The sequence below is a fragment of the Puntigrus tetrazona genome, chromosome 1 (genome assembly GCF_018831695.1).
Source record: "Puntigrus tetrazona isolate hp1 chromosome 1, ASM1883169v1, whole genome shotgun sequence".
Classification (NCBI taxonomy): Eukaryota; Metazoa; Chordata; class Actinopteri; order Cypriniformes; family Cyprinidae; genus Puntigrus; species Puntigrus tetrazona.
The window spans coordinates 3,018,992-3,033,991 of NC_056699.1; the positions used below are offsets into that span (position 1 = coordinate 3,018,992).

A 15,000-nucleotide genomic window follows, 5' to 3' on the forward strand; every position below is an offset into this window, starting at 1 on the left:
CACACACACAATTTATTCTAAACATATATATGTTCATCTATGTGTATGTAAATAGATAAATTAGATGCAGAAACCATTTTTTAATACTTAGAAATTCACTTATAATCAGAAAAACAGATGCACATTAAAATTATGACACAGAAAAGCTGAAATGCACACTCCAATAATCTATATGTTTCCGCATGCTGCGATTCCTGTCGCCTGCTAATATGTTTCCTTGCACATTTGCATGTTTATTAAATAACTCAAGGTGTGATTAATGTGGGTAGTTTGTTTAAAACCAATCCAAAGTTCTCAGCTGTTGCTATGGCAACGCACAAGCCAATCTGGGACCGGAATGACAGGAGACGAGCAGGAAGTCGTGAAGCTGTGTTTACAGCAAAAATGTAAAAAAAAAACGCTACAGTGGCTCCATACCATCGTCGGTAATTGATATGAATAATCACGCTATGATAAATGTAATGCTGACACGTCTCACGCCATCTGAATCATCTCCCCGAGGTTTATATTATAAAGCAGCATGGGTTTGAGTTCACAGCTCTGCATGAGATGAACACTCACAGCCTCGAGAGCTGCTGCGTCTCGGATGTTTCTCAGAAGAAGTCCTGAACCGGTCGACGACATTCGTTTACGCGAAATTGTCAAGCGGTGACAGAAATGTCCCGCAGCGAGACGCGCCGTATCATTTATTCAATTTATTTCTTGTTTGCATTGCTTCACGTTTAGAGACTCATTTCATGTTTACTGCGTATGTTGTTTATTCCTGTCCTCTTTTCATGCAAAAGGAAAAGTTCACGGAGCGCCGCGACCGTGTTTATAGCATGCAAAAATATTTCATTCATTCTGTAGGCCATTCAAAACCGTACTTTTGGGTAATTATTGATAGCAATCCCTTGAAAAATGCTACTAGACTGCTTTTTCTTTAAAAGAGATGTGGAAGCGTTGTCTAGTATTTACATGAAACATCAAATATTAAAATTTTAGAGTTCTGTTCGATTTTCTGCTTAAAAAAGTCTGATTAATGTCAATGTAGACAATTATGATTGATATTAAAGCTTAAAATAATGCTAAAATAATGCTTTATTGATGCTCTGATATTGTCAAATTACTTAGTAACATAGAAATTCATTCTTAGTGTATTTTTGGCACGTTTCAGCTCTAAAATGTATTTCTGGCCCATTTAATAATTGCTGGAGGTAGAGAACGTTAAATGGGGCAACACTGTAGAGACTCCCTTCATGATATTTCAGTCTAACCATTGATTCTCATTGACTTCAGACAGCTTTAAAACAAGCCTCCGTTGGACGGGCCGTTTTCAAGCCAAATATTGAAAAACCGATTGTCAGAGAAAGGATGCACGAGAGAGAAGGCTTTAAAAAAACCAACGAACAACTGACTAAGTGGGCTTAAAAGTAGCAGCTAATCTGAAGAGCTCTGACGGACGCTTGTGTTCGAGTGGCTTTGTTTTGAGGACTTTCCCTTTGAGCGTCAATCACTGTAAGAGGTGACCGTTTGTGATGTGCTGATCGATAACCACAGCAGCCGCAGACCCGGCGACCTCCGTCACGTTTTACTGCCCGCAGACACGGGGAGATGAACAAAGACGTTTTATGAGGTTATTACAGCGAGTAGCGCCACAGGGTTAGTTGTGGTTTAAAGTGGAGCTTCTCAGTGATGAATTATACATAGACGGCTGGAGTGAGATGAATTTTCCTCTGCTGTGTGAAGCCTCACGTTCTAATCTAACGCGTTGTGTAGAATTAGACTCTTGGGTGGCTGTTGATAGGAATTCCTTGGAGTTTTGAAACACGCTACCATGTGGAAACATGCTCAAGTATTACACGGAAAGAATACAGTCCAAGAATACAGTCTTTTTACAGTGGATTCTATTCTATTCTATTCTATTCTATTCTATTCTATTCTATTCTATTCAAGCAATTGTAAGTGTTTTTTAAACAAAATAAATGAATACATGTTATAATAAATATTTCCTAAATTAATAATCTACAGGAAAAACCTATACCACCATGAATTCCATATTTATATTTATATTCCATATATATATATATTATATTCCATATTTATATTTATAACACATTTTTATATCTTTTAATCTTTTATTTTGTGGAACCATAAATTCTATTCTATTCTATTCTATTCTATTCTGCTCTGCTCTGCTCTGCCATGCTCTACTCCACTCTATTCTAATCTATTCTGCTCTGCTCTGCCGTGCTCTATTCTATTCTATTCTATTCTATTCTATTCTTCTCTATTCTGCTCTGCTCTACTCTGTTTTGCCATGCTGTACTCCACTATATTCTATTCTATTCTATTCTATTCTATTCTGCTCTGCTCTGCTCTGCCATGCTCTACTCCACTCTATTCTAATCTATTCTGCTCTGCCATGCTCTACTCCACTATATTCTATTCTATTCTATTCTGCTCTGCTCTGCCATGCTCTACTCCACTCTATTCTAATCTATTCTGCTCTGCTCTGCCGTGCTCTATTCTATTCTATTCTATTCTGCTCTATTCTATTCTATTCTGCTCTATTCTGCTCTGCTCTAATCTGCTCTGCCATGCTCTACTCCACTATATACTATTCTATTCTATTCTATTCTGCTCTGCCGTGCTCTACTCCACTCTGTTCTATTCTATTCTGCTCTGCTGTGCTCTACTCCACTCTATTCTATTCTATTCTATTCTATTCTATTTGTTCTGAAACGTGAAAGTGACAAACAAACAAACAAACAAATAATGAAATAAATAGTTGCAAATTCTATTATATTTAAAAAAAGAAAAAAAAAGTAGTGTGTGTGTTTATTTATTATAGAATGCGATGTCACTGCACCATTGGCACAGTCTTTATTTTCGTAGAGGTATGATTGTGGAAAAAAAAAAACGATTGAATTTTCCAAATCCGAAAGCTGTAAATGGCAGCTTTCTGAGGCAAACGAAAAGCAGCTCTACCTCCAATTAAACTGGTCACAAAACTCCATCGCCTCGCCCACCGTGGGTCACTGAATTATGTCAGAAAAGAGCCATTTCAGTCCATAAAGGCTATTTCTCAGCTGTTTAAGCAGCGCTGAGTCGTGTGAAGCTGTGCGGGTCACAGCATTGACTGAGGAAAGACTGAAACCGTAGACGTAGGTAAGAGGCCTCGCTGAGCATAATTAATTGAGCCTCACACAGGCTAATTGAGAGTGGGGAAAATAATTTGAAAGGCCATTACCTTCATGTCACATGCAATCACATCAGCTCTCTGTTGTTTAAGCTTCGTGAACATTATAATCTGACGGTTGAAATGCGGCGATAACTAAAACACGGTAAATCAGGAGCAATTATTAGCATGCGATATTCTGACTGGAAGCAATAAGAGAAGAATAATGCTTACTTTATCCCAGCTGAATGGTGAGACATCAGAAAACTGTGGTCCGTTTGAGTTCTTGCTCGGTCACCTTCACCAAGTAGGTTTTGCTAGTTATGCCAACAAAAACCAGTACTAACCAGCACTAAAGTAACAGCACTGACAATGCTTTCTGGCCTAGAAAGTGTCGAAACACAGTAAAATCACATACACAACCTATAAAAAAGAAAAATCATCCCATTTGTTATTTTCCCCTTCTAGACAGTAATGAGATTAAAGTTAAAGAGTTTTAGTAAAGGTAAAAGAAAATTGTTATTATCAGAGTGGAAAGAAAAAAAGAAAATAAAAACTAACTAATAAATTGATACAATTATTAAAAGTGATCTAAATAATAATAGTAATAAAAATAATGATAAAATATTTATTATATAATAACAGCAGCGTTGACATTTTAATGTCATCTTTTTAGCATCAGTTAAAGCCCAGAAGTCAGAGAGACCTAGACCAGAGTAATAAAGAATAAAATAAAATAAAATAAAATAAAATGTACTTCAAATTAAATATTTTATATTTTATAAAATTTACATTTTTAGCTTTTAAAGTTCACTTATTTAGAAAAAATATGTTTAACATAAATCAGAAATAAATAAATGTATAATTAAATACAAACACATATAGTGTATATTTTGAAAATATTTACCTGTATATATATTTATATGTTTATATTTTTATATATATATATATATATATATATATATATATATATATATATATATATATATATATAAACAAACAACATTTTTCTTAAATAAATATATGCATATGTCATTACATATATTATGCAAACAAATACCTTTTTTAATGCAATTAATTGCCAATAATCGTTTGACAGGACTAAAATAAATACACACAAACACACAATACAAATTTTTAATAAAATTTTATTTTGGACGTAGAAAGATTTGTCAGGTGTCGTTGCTGTTGTCGATGTCTATTCATTTAGTTTAAAATGACCTGTAATTGTATAAATACTCGATAAAATACGGCTGGCCTTGTGAGCGAGTCGTACACATGAGGCGACACTGAAAGGCTCCTTCAATAATTATTATCTGATTATTAGCGGCAGAGATGACGAGACAGGTGTCTCTTTGTTACATCTGCTCTAATAACAGCAGCTTCCACATCTTCTGAGCACCAGCTGATGCTTTTCCGGTCGGAAGTCGAGAGAGATCGTCTAGGGCCGTCCTACACGTGTCTTTGATCGCTTCTCTCTGTAATAAAGCCGTGGCGTGGCTTGGTTCCTCGACCTTCATCATCTGGAGATGTTCGAGGTGGCCTGACGTCGTTGTTGAGCGAATCAGATCATCCGGGCTGCGAAGAGGCCTCATCAAAGTTTCAGCGCGCCGTTATGCGCTTTGAGTTTTTGTTTCAGCTGAGAGCATTTTCATAATTCAGTCATTCGTTTCGTCTGCATTTTTCATGCGAGGGAAGTGTTCGTGGCCAAGAGAAGAGAGACCGGGAATGATTATAATACACACAACATAAAGTAAATCTGAACGTAGCAGCCGATGCATAATTCAGCTCGCTGCCGTCATTCATTATTTTCCTCTCAAAGATGTAGGTCATTTGAGTAAAATGCATTAAAATATTCACTGCTTTTCATTCCTGTACAGGGAGTGGCTGAATAAATAAAAACCTGCTGAATGATGGGGCATATATTAATAATAATGGTATGGTATTTTACTGTGCATCGTTTTGCAGCACGACTCGGAGCTAGAGCAGGGTTACTATGGTTAAAAACTAAAAAGAAAAATAGTGAAAATAAAATGAAATCAAATGATGTGCTTCAGAAAAAAAATGCTTCAAATTGAATATGTAATATTTTTATAAAATGTATTTATAATTTTTTAGTTTTGAAAAATTACAAAAACCCTTCAAAACAGCAAAAATGTTCACTATAAATAACATAAAAAATTATTCAAATAAAATGTAAGCTACACACACAAAGACTATATTATATATACATATACATATACATATATATATATATATATATATATATATATATATATATATATATATATATATATATATATATATATATATATTTATTTATTTATATATATATATATATATATATATATATATATATATATATATATATATATATATTTTATATATATTTTTTTGTATTTTGTTTTATATTTTATATTTATGGCAAATTTGTTTTATTTTTTAACTATTAAGCAATTTCAAAAACACCCAACACTGCTAAAATGTTCACTAAAAATAACATTCAGAAAAATGTTGCTTAAAATAAAATTGTATTTCAACTGAAATGTTTCCCTTGATTTACAGCAATAAAGGAACTAAACTGTTTCGGTCGCCGTGTTTTATCTCTGCACGCATGGGCCTGGTTCATATATAAACTTCACACCTTATATCACAATGACACTGAAAATAACTTCAAAATCTGCAAAACTAGCAAAACCGCATGCGTTATGCAGCGAGTGTTTCAGCCGCGGTTCTTCATTATGAACGTGATGACCGAGCGTCTCGTAGAACAATTACTTTTAACTGTGACTCCATCTCGATCTGGACTTGTCCTTGACTCCTTTTATAAGAATAAAAGAGCGTCTGTGCCACGCTGGAGCGCTCGGGGCCTATTATTACTTAAATAAATGAAGGGGTAATCATGGGTCAGTCGACTGCGGTGAAACTAGACTGAGAAACTGGGGACTCACGGGTGTAATGAGAACAGAACATACGCTTTCTGTGCCACTGTATGCTGTGTGTGTGTGTGTGTGTGTGTGTGTGTGTGTGTGTGTGTGTGTGTGTGTGTGTGTGTGTGTGTGTGTGCTCTTGTGTGTTTGATTGTGCCAATTGTTCAGATAAGTTTGCACATGTGATTGTACTAATATTCAATTTATATTTAGGATCTGTTTTCGAATGTTTGTGTGTATGTGTTTATCTGTTCTTCTTGTAGGCAAAGAAACAATCTATTCTAGTGAATCTGATCATGAAAAAAGAATGATTCACTTTGAATGATTTTTCTGAACTTGATTCATTTGATTCTTCCGTCTATATTGTTGTTTTTTTTGTTGTTTTTTTTGACATTTTACAGCATAATGGATTAAAAATATATTTCAATATTCATATTTATTTTGGTAGGAGAGAGTTCTTCGAATCAGCATTTATATTATATATATATATATTTATCTATTCTTATATGTATAAAGGAAAGAAATAATAAAAATTCTAGTGATATATATATATATATATATATAAAAGAATGATATATATATGAACTGAATGATTCTTCTGTAAATATGATTCATTTGATTCTTCAAAATATATACTGCATGTGTGTAATTTTTGACACTTTACAGCATAATCGTATATTATGTAAACAAAAGCATAATTTTGCATGAGATTCATTATTCAATTACTCATTTGACAGCATTATTATTTAGAAATGATGCTTTGCTTCTTTAAACTGCTTCAGTGTAGTTAGCAAGAGACTTACTAGTTTCTTTACTGTTATCTAAAATCTGTGCTTTTACGCAGTCTATGAAAAATCAAATCTGAAGAAAGTAAACAGTAAACAGTTTTGTCTTTCACACGCGCGCGCGACCCTTCATGTCTGTTTAATATCTCTCTCCCTGCTTATCTCTAATGAGCTCTTAAAAAGCCATTTGAAGACGAATACGTCCGCTCTAATGTGTCTCTGATAAGATGCAAGAGATAGGTTTTCATAAAGAGACGACAGCAGAGGCCGAGCAATTAGTCCAAATGGAAAGTTTCCAGAAAGCAGCAGATGCGGGCCGATACGAGCCGCTCCTCAGATGCCCTCTTTTCTTCACACAAACAGCCAGTGGTTTCTGTCTTTATCTGCGAGAAAGCCATCTGTCCAAACCTCTCGTGTCACCGTGTTCATTACGATTTAACAGCGCTGATTAAACAAGTGTTTGGATGCACTTGAGGACGTCCACAATAATGGAAGCCTGTAATTAGTGCTTGCGTTCGCGCCGCAGACATGAACGATTGTGAAAATCATGTGCCTTGTTGAGCAGAGCTGTGCCGCCGCCGCTTTAAGTGATCAGACGTGCGAGTTTCACCTGCTGGATGATTTAGAAAAAAAGAAGACGGGAAAAGAAAAGGGGTTCGGGTGAATGTTGTTCTTTTGGAGGCAATGCCGAAAAATAAAGCGTATTGAAGTTTTGTCATTGATAATTAGAAATGTTTCTTGAAGGGTCGCGCGACGCCGAAGACTGAGGAAAATGAGGAATAAACGACATTTGATACAGATATTATTTATATATTAATTAATAATTACTTGATCATTTCAGTTTATTTTTGAAGTGATATTTTGTCAGTATTTTTGTATTTGTTAATTTATTTATACAATTTCTACAAAATGAAAAAAATGTAATTAAATAAAAAAAAAAAAAAAAAAATATATATATATATATATATATATATATATATATATATATATATATATATATATATATACACACTTAAAACAATGAACAAAAAAATACATTATATATATATATATATATATATATATATACATATATATATATAAAATAAAACAAAACGCACACATTTATATTATGTAAATATTATGCACTTTTATTTTGGATGCAATTAATCGTGATTGATCGCTTGGCAGCACTAATATAGATATAAATAGCTGTTTATATTTTCTCATTACTCGACTGTGCAATATTATACTCGCAACAAGATTGTGGCTTTAAACCCAATACACCCCGAAAAAAGTCTCTGACAAATAAAAAGCCACTTGACCACTTGACTTGAACCTAAACGGAGAAGAAGTGGAGAGTGCAGACTTCACTAACGTCTCAGATTATGCTCAGATCCCCAAAATGAAAAGATCTCAGCTAATTCTCTGATTAAACGATGTGACGTCCTGACCTGAGCTCTCCCTGCATGGACACACGGCACGCTGTCAGTGTTGAGTTTGAGCCGAGCCGCGGCTCTGAAGGGACTGAGATATGTATTTGCATGATTTACTCCATTATAATTATGTGAAGGGTAAAGCTGCTTTTCCGGCGCTGAGTAATGAATATGTTGTTTTACATCATCAACAGCCTCCATCAGCGTGATGAGAAGGTAATTACTATTATTTCGTCGGCTGTTTTTCAAAGAGGGCAACATAAGCAGCGTCTAGATCAATCTACTTTAATGAAACGTTTGATTATATAGCCAGATGACCCAAGGATACCATTAATTAGCCTTTGCAAATGGAAAAAAATTCAATTTGAAACTGAAAAGCTTTGGAGAGCTTCCTAAAAACACCCTTACCTCAATCTATTGCTTGAAGTTCTCACTTAAAGAGACAGTTTGCTTAAAATGAGTACGTTTGCCAGTATTTAGTGATTTATTTTGTCACTAATTTCAGTATTTATTTATCTATTAATCAATAACTATTTGGTAAAAGTGATATTTTGTCAGTATTTTTTATATTTCTTGATGTATTTATTTATTTATTTGTTCATTGTTTTAAGTATATATATATATATATATTCATATTTATATATATTTATTTATTTGTATTTTTTTTTGTTCATTGCTTTAAGTGAATATATATATTCATTCTATTGAATTTATTGATTTATTTATTTATTTATTAATTAATTAATTAATTTAATTTTTGTTCATTGTTTTAGTGAATATATATATATATATATATATATATATATATATATATATATATATATATATATATATATATATATATATATATTCATTTTATTGAATTTATAGAATTTATTTGGTCGCTCTTTTATGGTTTTAGAGAAGAAAGCTAGTCATAAAGGATTTGTAAACGTCAGAATTGTCTTTTTTCTTTGAACTATCCCTTTTGTGTTGTGAGAAGCATATCATGAAAAATGAAAGATGACAAGTCACATTAAATTCATTCTCCGGATCCAAACGTCCTTCGTTTGAGGACAAACAATCAGCAGAAGTCTGTTAAAAATAATCAGCACCTCGGGTCGTGAAGGCCTGAACTGCAGGACGTGGTCTTGAAAGACAAGCCGGTCTGTATCCGTCTGAGCAGACGCTGCCGGCGGTGTCTTCCATAAATCTCTGCCTGCGGCTGATAAAGTTAAAGCAGGACGTTAATTTGAGTACCATATGGTGGACTGGCAGTATTTCAGAAGCTGCTGTCTGCATCACATAATTTGATATCCACTCCATTTGAGAACAAGGTGAGAAAATGGTCTTGGGAGAGTCCCGCTGGTGTAACAAGTGTTCCTGAAGGCTGCTTTTTTGTTTGGTCATTTAATACATGGAATGAGAAAAAACCTTTATCTTTACTCTTAAGATAAAATCCTAAAGGTAAATCCTAAAATAAAATTAAACTACATGAAAAAATTTAAAAACGAATAAAATAGATTATTACTAAATACTACTACTACTAATAACTATAATAATAATAATAATAATAATAATAGTTATTATTATCATTATCATTATTATTAATAATAAAATATAATAATAATAATAATAATAATAATAATAATAATAATAATAATAATAATAATTATTATTATTATTATTATTATTATTATTATTATTATTGTTGTTGTTGTTATAAGTAATATAATGTATATTATTTAACAGTAATTAATATTACTATTACAACAACAATAAAATTAATAATAATAATAATAATAATAATAATAATAATAATAATAATAATAAAAATATTATTGCTGTTGTTTTTGTAGTTGTTTTTTACTTTATGTGTTTGTTTCCATGTTTTTGTGCAATATTTATTTTTAATAAATCCTTTAAAAAACAACAATTATTTAATGTATTTATTTATTTATTAAACATTATTTTTTATTTGTACTATGCATCGTTAAGAACTTCATTTGGACGACTACAAAGGCAATTTTCTCAATATTTCTTTTCTTTTTTTTTTTCGCACCCTTAGATTATAGATTTTGCGATGGTTGTATCTCGGCTAAATATAGTCACATCCCAACCAACCGTACATCAAAGCTCATTTATTCAGCTCACACACGATGAAGTAATTTTATACGTGTCCCTCTCCGTTTCAGAATTCTTTCTGGAGTTGCTGGACAACTCGGAAAAGTCTCTGAACGACATGTTCGTGCGCACATACGGCAAACTGTACACGCACAACTCGGAGATGTTCGAGGACCTGTTCTCGGAGCTCAAGCGCTACTACACCGGCGGAAACGTCAACCTGGAGGAAGTGCTGAACGACTTCTGGTCCAGACTCCTGGAGCGCATGTTCCAGCTGCTCAACTCTCAGTACACCTTCACAGACGACTATCTGGAGTGCATCAGCAAGTACACCGACCAGTTAAAGCCCTTCGGAGACGTGCCACGCAAGCTCAAGGCTCAGGTCACCAAGGCCTTTATCGCGGCGCGCTCCTTCGTTCAAGGACTCATGGTGGGTCGGGAAGTGGCCAACAGAGTGGCAAAGGTAAGGCATCTATTTTTACACGAGTCTTCCTGCTTGTGCTCAGCTTTCACTGGACGTCTAGACGGGTCAGTGGCCTTCAGCGTCTGTCGATGAAATAGACCCATACTGCGCTAGAGATCTGGAGAAAACATCGGCGGAGCTGAGATTTATGCCTTCCTGTTTTATTCTAGCTCAGTGTCTTATTTTAAAATATTTTTAAGTATTATATGTATGGTATTATATTAAAGTATTATTTCTATTGAATCAATTTTTTTTAACCCATTAGAATCTAATCTAATATATATATATATATATATATATATATATATATATATATATATATATATATATATATATATATATGTGTGTGTGTGTGTATATATATATATATATATATATATATATATATATATATATATATATATATATATATATATATATATTTATATATTTGACTCTATATTTGATATACACATTTAACACATCAATAATAATTATTATTAGGAGTATAATTAATATTAATAAAAGTAATAATAGTGTATTTTTATTATGTGTATAATATTACAATGTGTAACTTTAGCACTTATATTGTAATTATTATTTTTGGTCAAGCAATTTTTGTTGAATTTTTGTTATTTTGGATAAACTTTACTTGCATAAACGTATATACTTTTTATAAGCCACTTATTGTTATTGTAATTATTATATGTGTAGTTGATATATACATTTGGCACATGCACTAATTAATATGAAAAAAATATATATATATATATATATATATATATATATATATATATATATATATATATATATATATATTATAAATATATATATATATTTTTTTCTCATATTAATAATATGCTACTACTAATACTTAGTAGTATATATTTATTTATTTATTTATTTTATTTATTATAATTTTTTTAATTTGTAGAGCCACAATTAATTTTCTTATTATTATTAACACATATTACTTATTATTATTTATTTATTGCAAACTTTATTTAGTCTTTTCAACTAAAACACGTATTTTGTGGAAGCCGTTATTTATGTATTTTCCACTAGGTCCACTAGGTTGCATGTTACACGAGTGTTAATGCATCTTAACAGCACCGAAGCTCTTTGAAGCGACAGCGCTGAGCCGGACAGGTCGTGACATCCGTGATGAGAGATGCCCTGCGGAGACACCGCCGCTTTTCTGAAGGGAAGATAAAAGCGATCCGCTGGCAGCCTCAGCGGGCATCTCTGCCATCGCTCAGATCCGTCTTTGATAGCTCGTCTCCATCACATTTTCCGCTGGATGTTTATGCTGTTTAATAGCTTACCGGACGATTAGAAGAATTATTGACCGATATGAAGGAGACCGGAGAATGCAGTCAGGCAGCTAGGCCCTGTTTCATGTGCTTTTGCTGAAGTAATATGTAGATAAGCTGCTTTTGTGTCTGTGTTCGTCTGTGATGGCAGAAGTAGTGAGGAATGAGTGTTAGGAGGACCTCTGTGACGTTCAGCATGTCAGAGAGATGAACGCTCCTGTCACGGGCCACAGTTCACCTTCAGCTAGGGTTAAGGGCTGAGCGGTATATAGCAAATGATATATAATTGTGTTAGTGATTGTGTGTGTGTACCCGGTTAAGACCTTGTAGAGTTAGGGTAAATGGGATAGAAAATACAATGCGTGCAGTAGAAATACTATGACATCTATGCAAAAAAACAAAAAAAACATGATATGTAAAAAATAAATAAATAAATACATGAATAAGTAAATATTAAAAATGTGTTTAACAATAATAATTTAAATGCAATTTTAAATAATATTATTTAAATAATACATAATTGCGTATTATCATTTGTTATTTGCATTTTGTTTATTTTTTTCATTTATTTTACTGAAAGGAATTTTTTTTTATAATTGTTATTATTTTTTACACATAGCATAAATGTGAAATATACACCCGATCCCACTCTTTTAAATTTTCATTATTCAAAACAATTTTTAATTTTAAAATCTTATTTTAAATAACATATCATATTGAAAAATCATCTGCATGTTTTTATATTTAAATAATGCATGTATAAAATGTTCAAAAAAATACTATACATTAATATTTATATAAATTAATAATATTTTTTATCTCTCTAAATTAACTTTTATTATTATTATTATTATTATTATTATTATTATTATTATTATTATTATTATTATTATTTCCTGTACCTTTATTCACAGCACTATAGTTTACATTTACATTGGTGCATTTAGCGTGCGCATGTCCAAAGTGGTTTGCATCAAAGGGACAGTTTAGTTTAGTTTTGTCAGCATGCATTATACGGTCATCTGTGAGCAAATCTAAATAGCCAAAGACGTGCCTGATTTTCAGCAACTACTTTAAAGCCGCTTTAACAACCACACACGGGCTGGGAAGACATAAACACGGTCCACGTAAATGTTTAAATAGCCCTGTTTTTGTAGCCCCGAGTTCATGATCGAGCAGGATTATTCTTAGCCAATCAGGTTGTATTGTTAGTAATGGCACGTCTGTCCGATCCGCAGCAGTACGAAGTACAAACGTATTTCTTGGCTAATAACATGCAATTGTCATTAGGAGAAATGTTCTTGAGAAATGCTCACAGGTTCTTGAAACAAATTGAAACTCTGCAAACGTCTCCTGTTAACAAAATGCATTTTAGCGGAATTAATTTGACCCCGAAATGCACGCGTTCTCAAACTGACTTTTAAAATGTTAGTAGCGTATCAAGACTAAGGATGTAATAGCATGTTTTCTTGTCTTAGAAACATCAAAATGTTCGCATTTAATAGTTTTTTCAAGCATGTTGGCTAAAGGACATTGCCAACTAAATTAAAGTTTCGACTAAACCAACTGTTCATAAACTCGAATCATCTTTGCGTATGTAATTAATATTGCACACACAGTTTCTCGGAGTGAAGAAAAGCGAAGGGAAACGGGGACCAATGGCCTCAACCCATCGGTCATGCTTTTGCACAAATGCCACGATCGTATGCATCCCTTTAAAACTCGATCGTTAAATAGCACTTTTGACTTATTATCCTTTCTGCATATTTTATTGGTATTTATTTCGTGCGTGTTGATTTCAGTGTTCACCGGTATTGTGCATCGGTTTCTTAAAAGCACTAAAAAGCATGGTTTTAAAGAGCAGCTGTATATGAAGACATGCGTGTCTTGAGCATGCTCCTCTGTATTTCTCTGGCAGTGAATCACGCTGCATCACTAATGGCCGTGTTTTGATTCTCGCTGCGCCGTGTGCTAATGGACCGGGTCTGTTTTCACAGGACCCAGACCTGTTCTGGGCAGGCGTGTCACTGACCTGATGTAGGAAACGTGAGGAGAAACGCTCTGAAATGTTGTTTACGTGCACGGACTCGCTCATACGCCCAGCCTGATGCTGGAGTTGTTTTTGTAGCTGGGTTTTGCTATGAAAAAAAAAATGCTGTTGGCTTGTTGTTGGCTTGTTGTTAGACAGGTTTCATTGGGCAAATGAAAGTTAATAACTCGGTTTGGGATCATTTATAAAATAATGTATGGAATTATATGCGCATGCAATAGTTGTTTTTATTCGAACGGAGCTCCTGTTTTTAAGCGTGCGTGTTTCTGTCGTTAGGTCGGCTCAGAAATAAACAGCTCCGAATGCATTTTTGGGATTAATTGCAATCCGAGGCCTTTTTGCTGTTTTCCCTGAATTAAGCACTGAAAATCCCACTCATGTTAGATTAGGAGAACCATTTGGAAAATTCCAAGCTGTTCTTGAAATCCTGAAAGGGGCAAAAGAAGATTTAGCAGATTATTATTATTTTTATTATTACTATTTTCCTGAGCTTTGAGGATAAAGTTATTTAAACTGCTGCGAAATAGCATTAAAAGTATTTAGCGTGCGCGCTATCTGATTTAAAGGAATAGGTCACCAAAAAATGACAATGAAAATGCGCTTCAAGCTGAGATGTAGATGAGTTTGGTTCTTCGGCGTCATCAGAACAGGTTTGGACAAATGTGGTATTGCATCTGTGCTCTGAAGTGAATGGGTGCCGTCGGAATGAGAGTCCAAACAGCTGATAAAAGCATCACAATAATGCACAGCTCTCCAGTTAAGTGAACAATATCAACAATATTCCCTTTATTGAGTGAAAAAC

The 15,000-nt window shown here is 33.3% G+C and overlaps 1 protein-coding gene across 2 annotated transcripts in view; it reads left to right on the top strand.

The window, feature by feature from the left end:
• The window catches only part of LOC122350229 (glypican-6-like), a 179,051-nt gene that overhangs the window by 77,222 nt on the left and 86,829 nt on the right, over window positions 1-15,000 (top strand). For both annotated transcript variants that reach the window (XM_043246568.1, XM_043246576.1), the window contains exon 3: window positions 10,465-10,856. In XM_043246568.1, coding sequence (XP_043102503.1) covers window positions 10,465-10,856 — 392 coding nt within the window. The remainder of the gene's footprint in view (window positions 1-10,464; window positions 10,857-15,000) is intronic.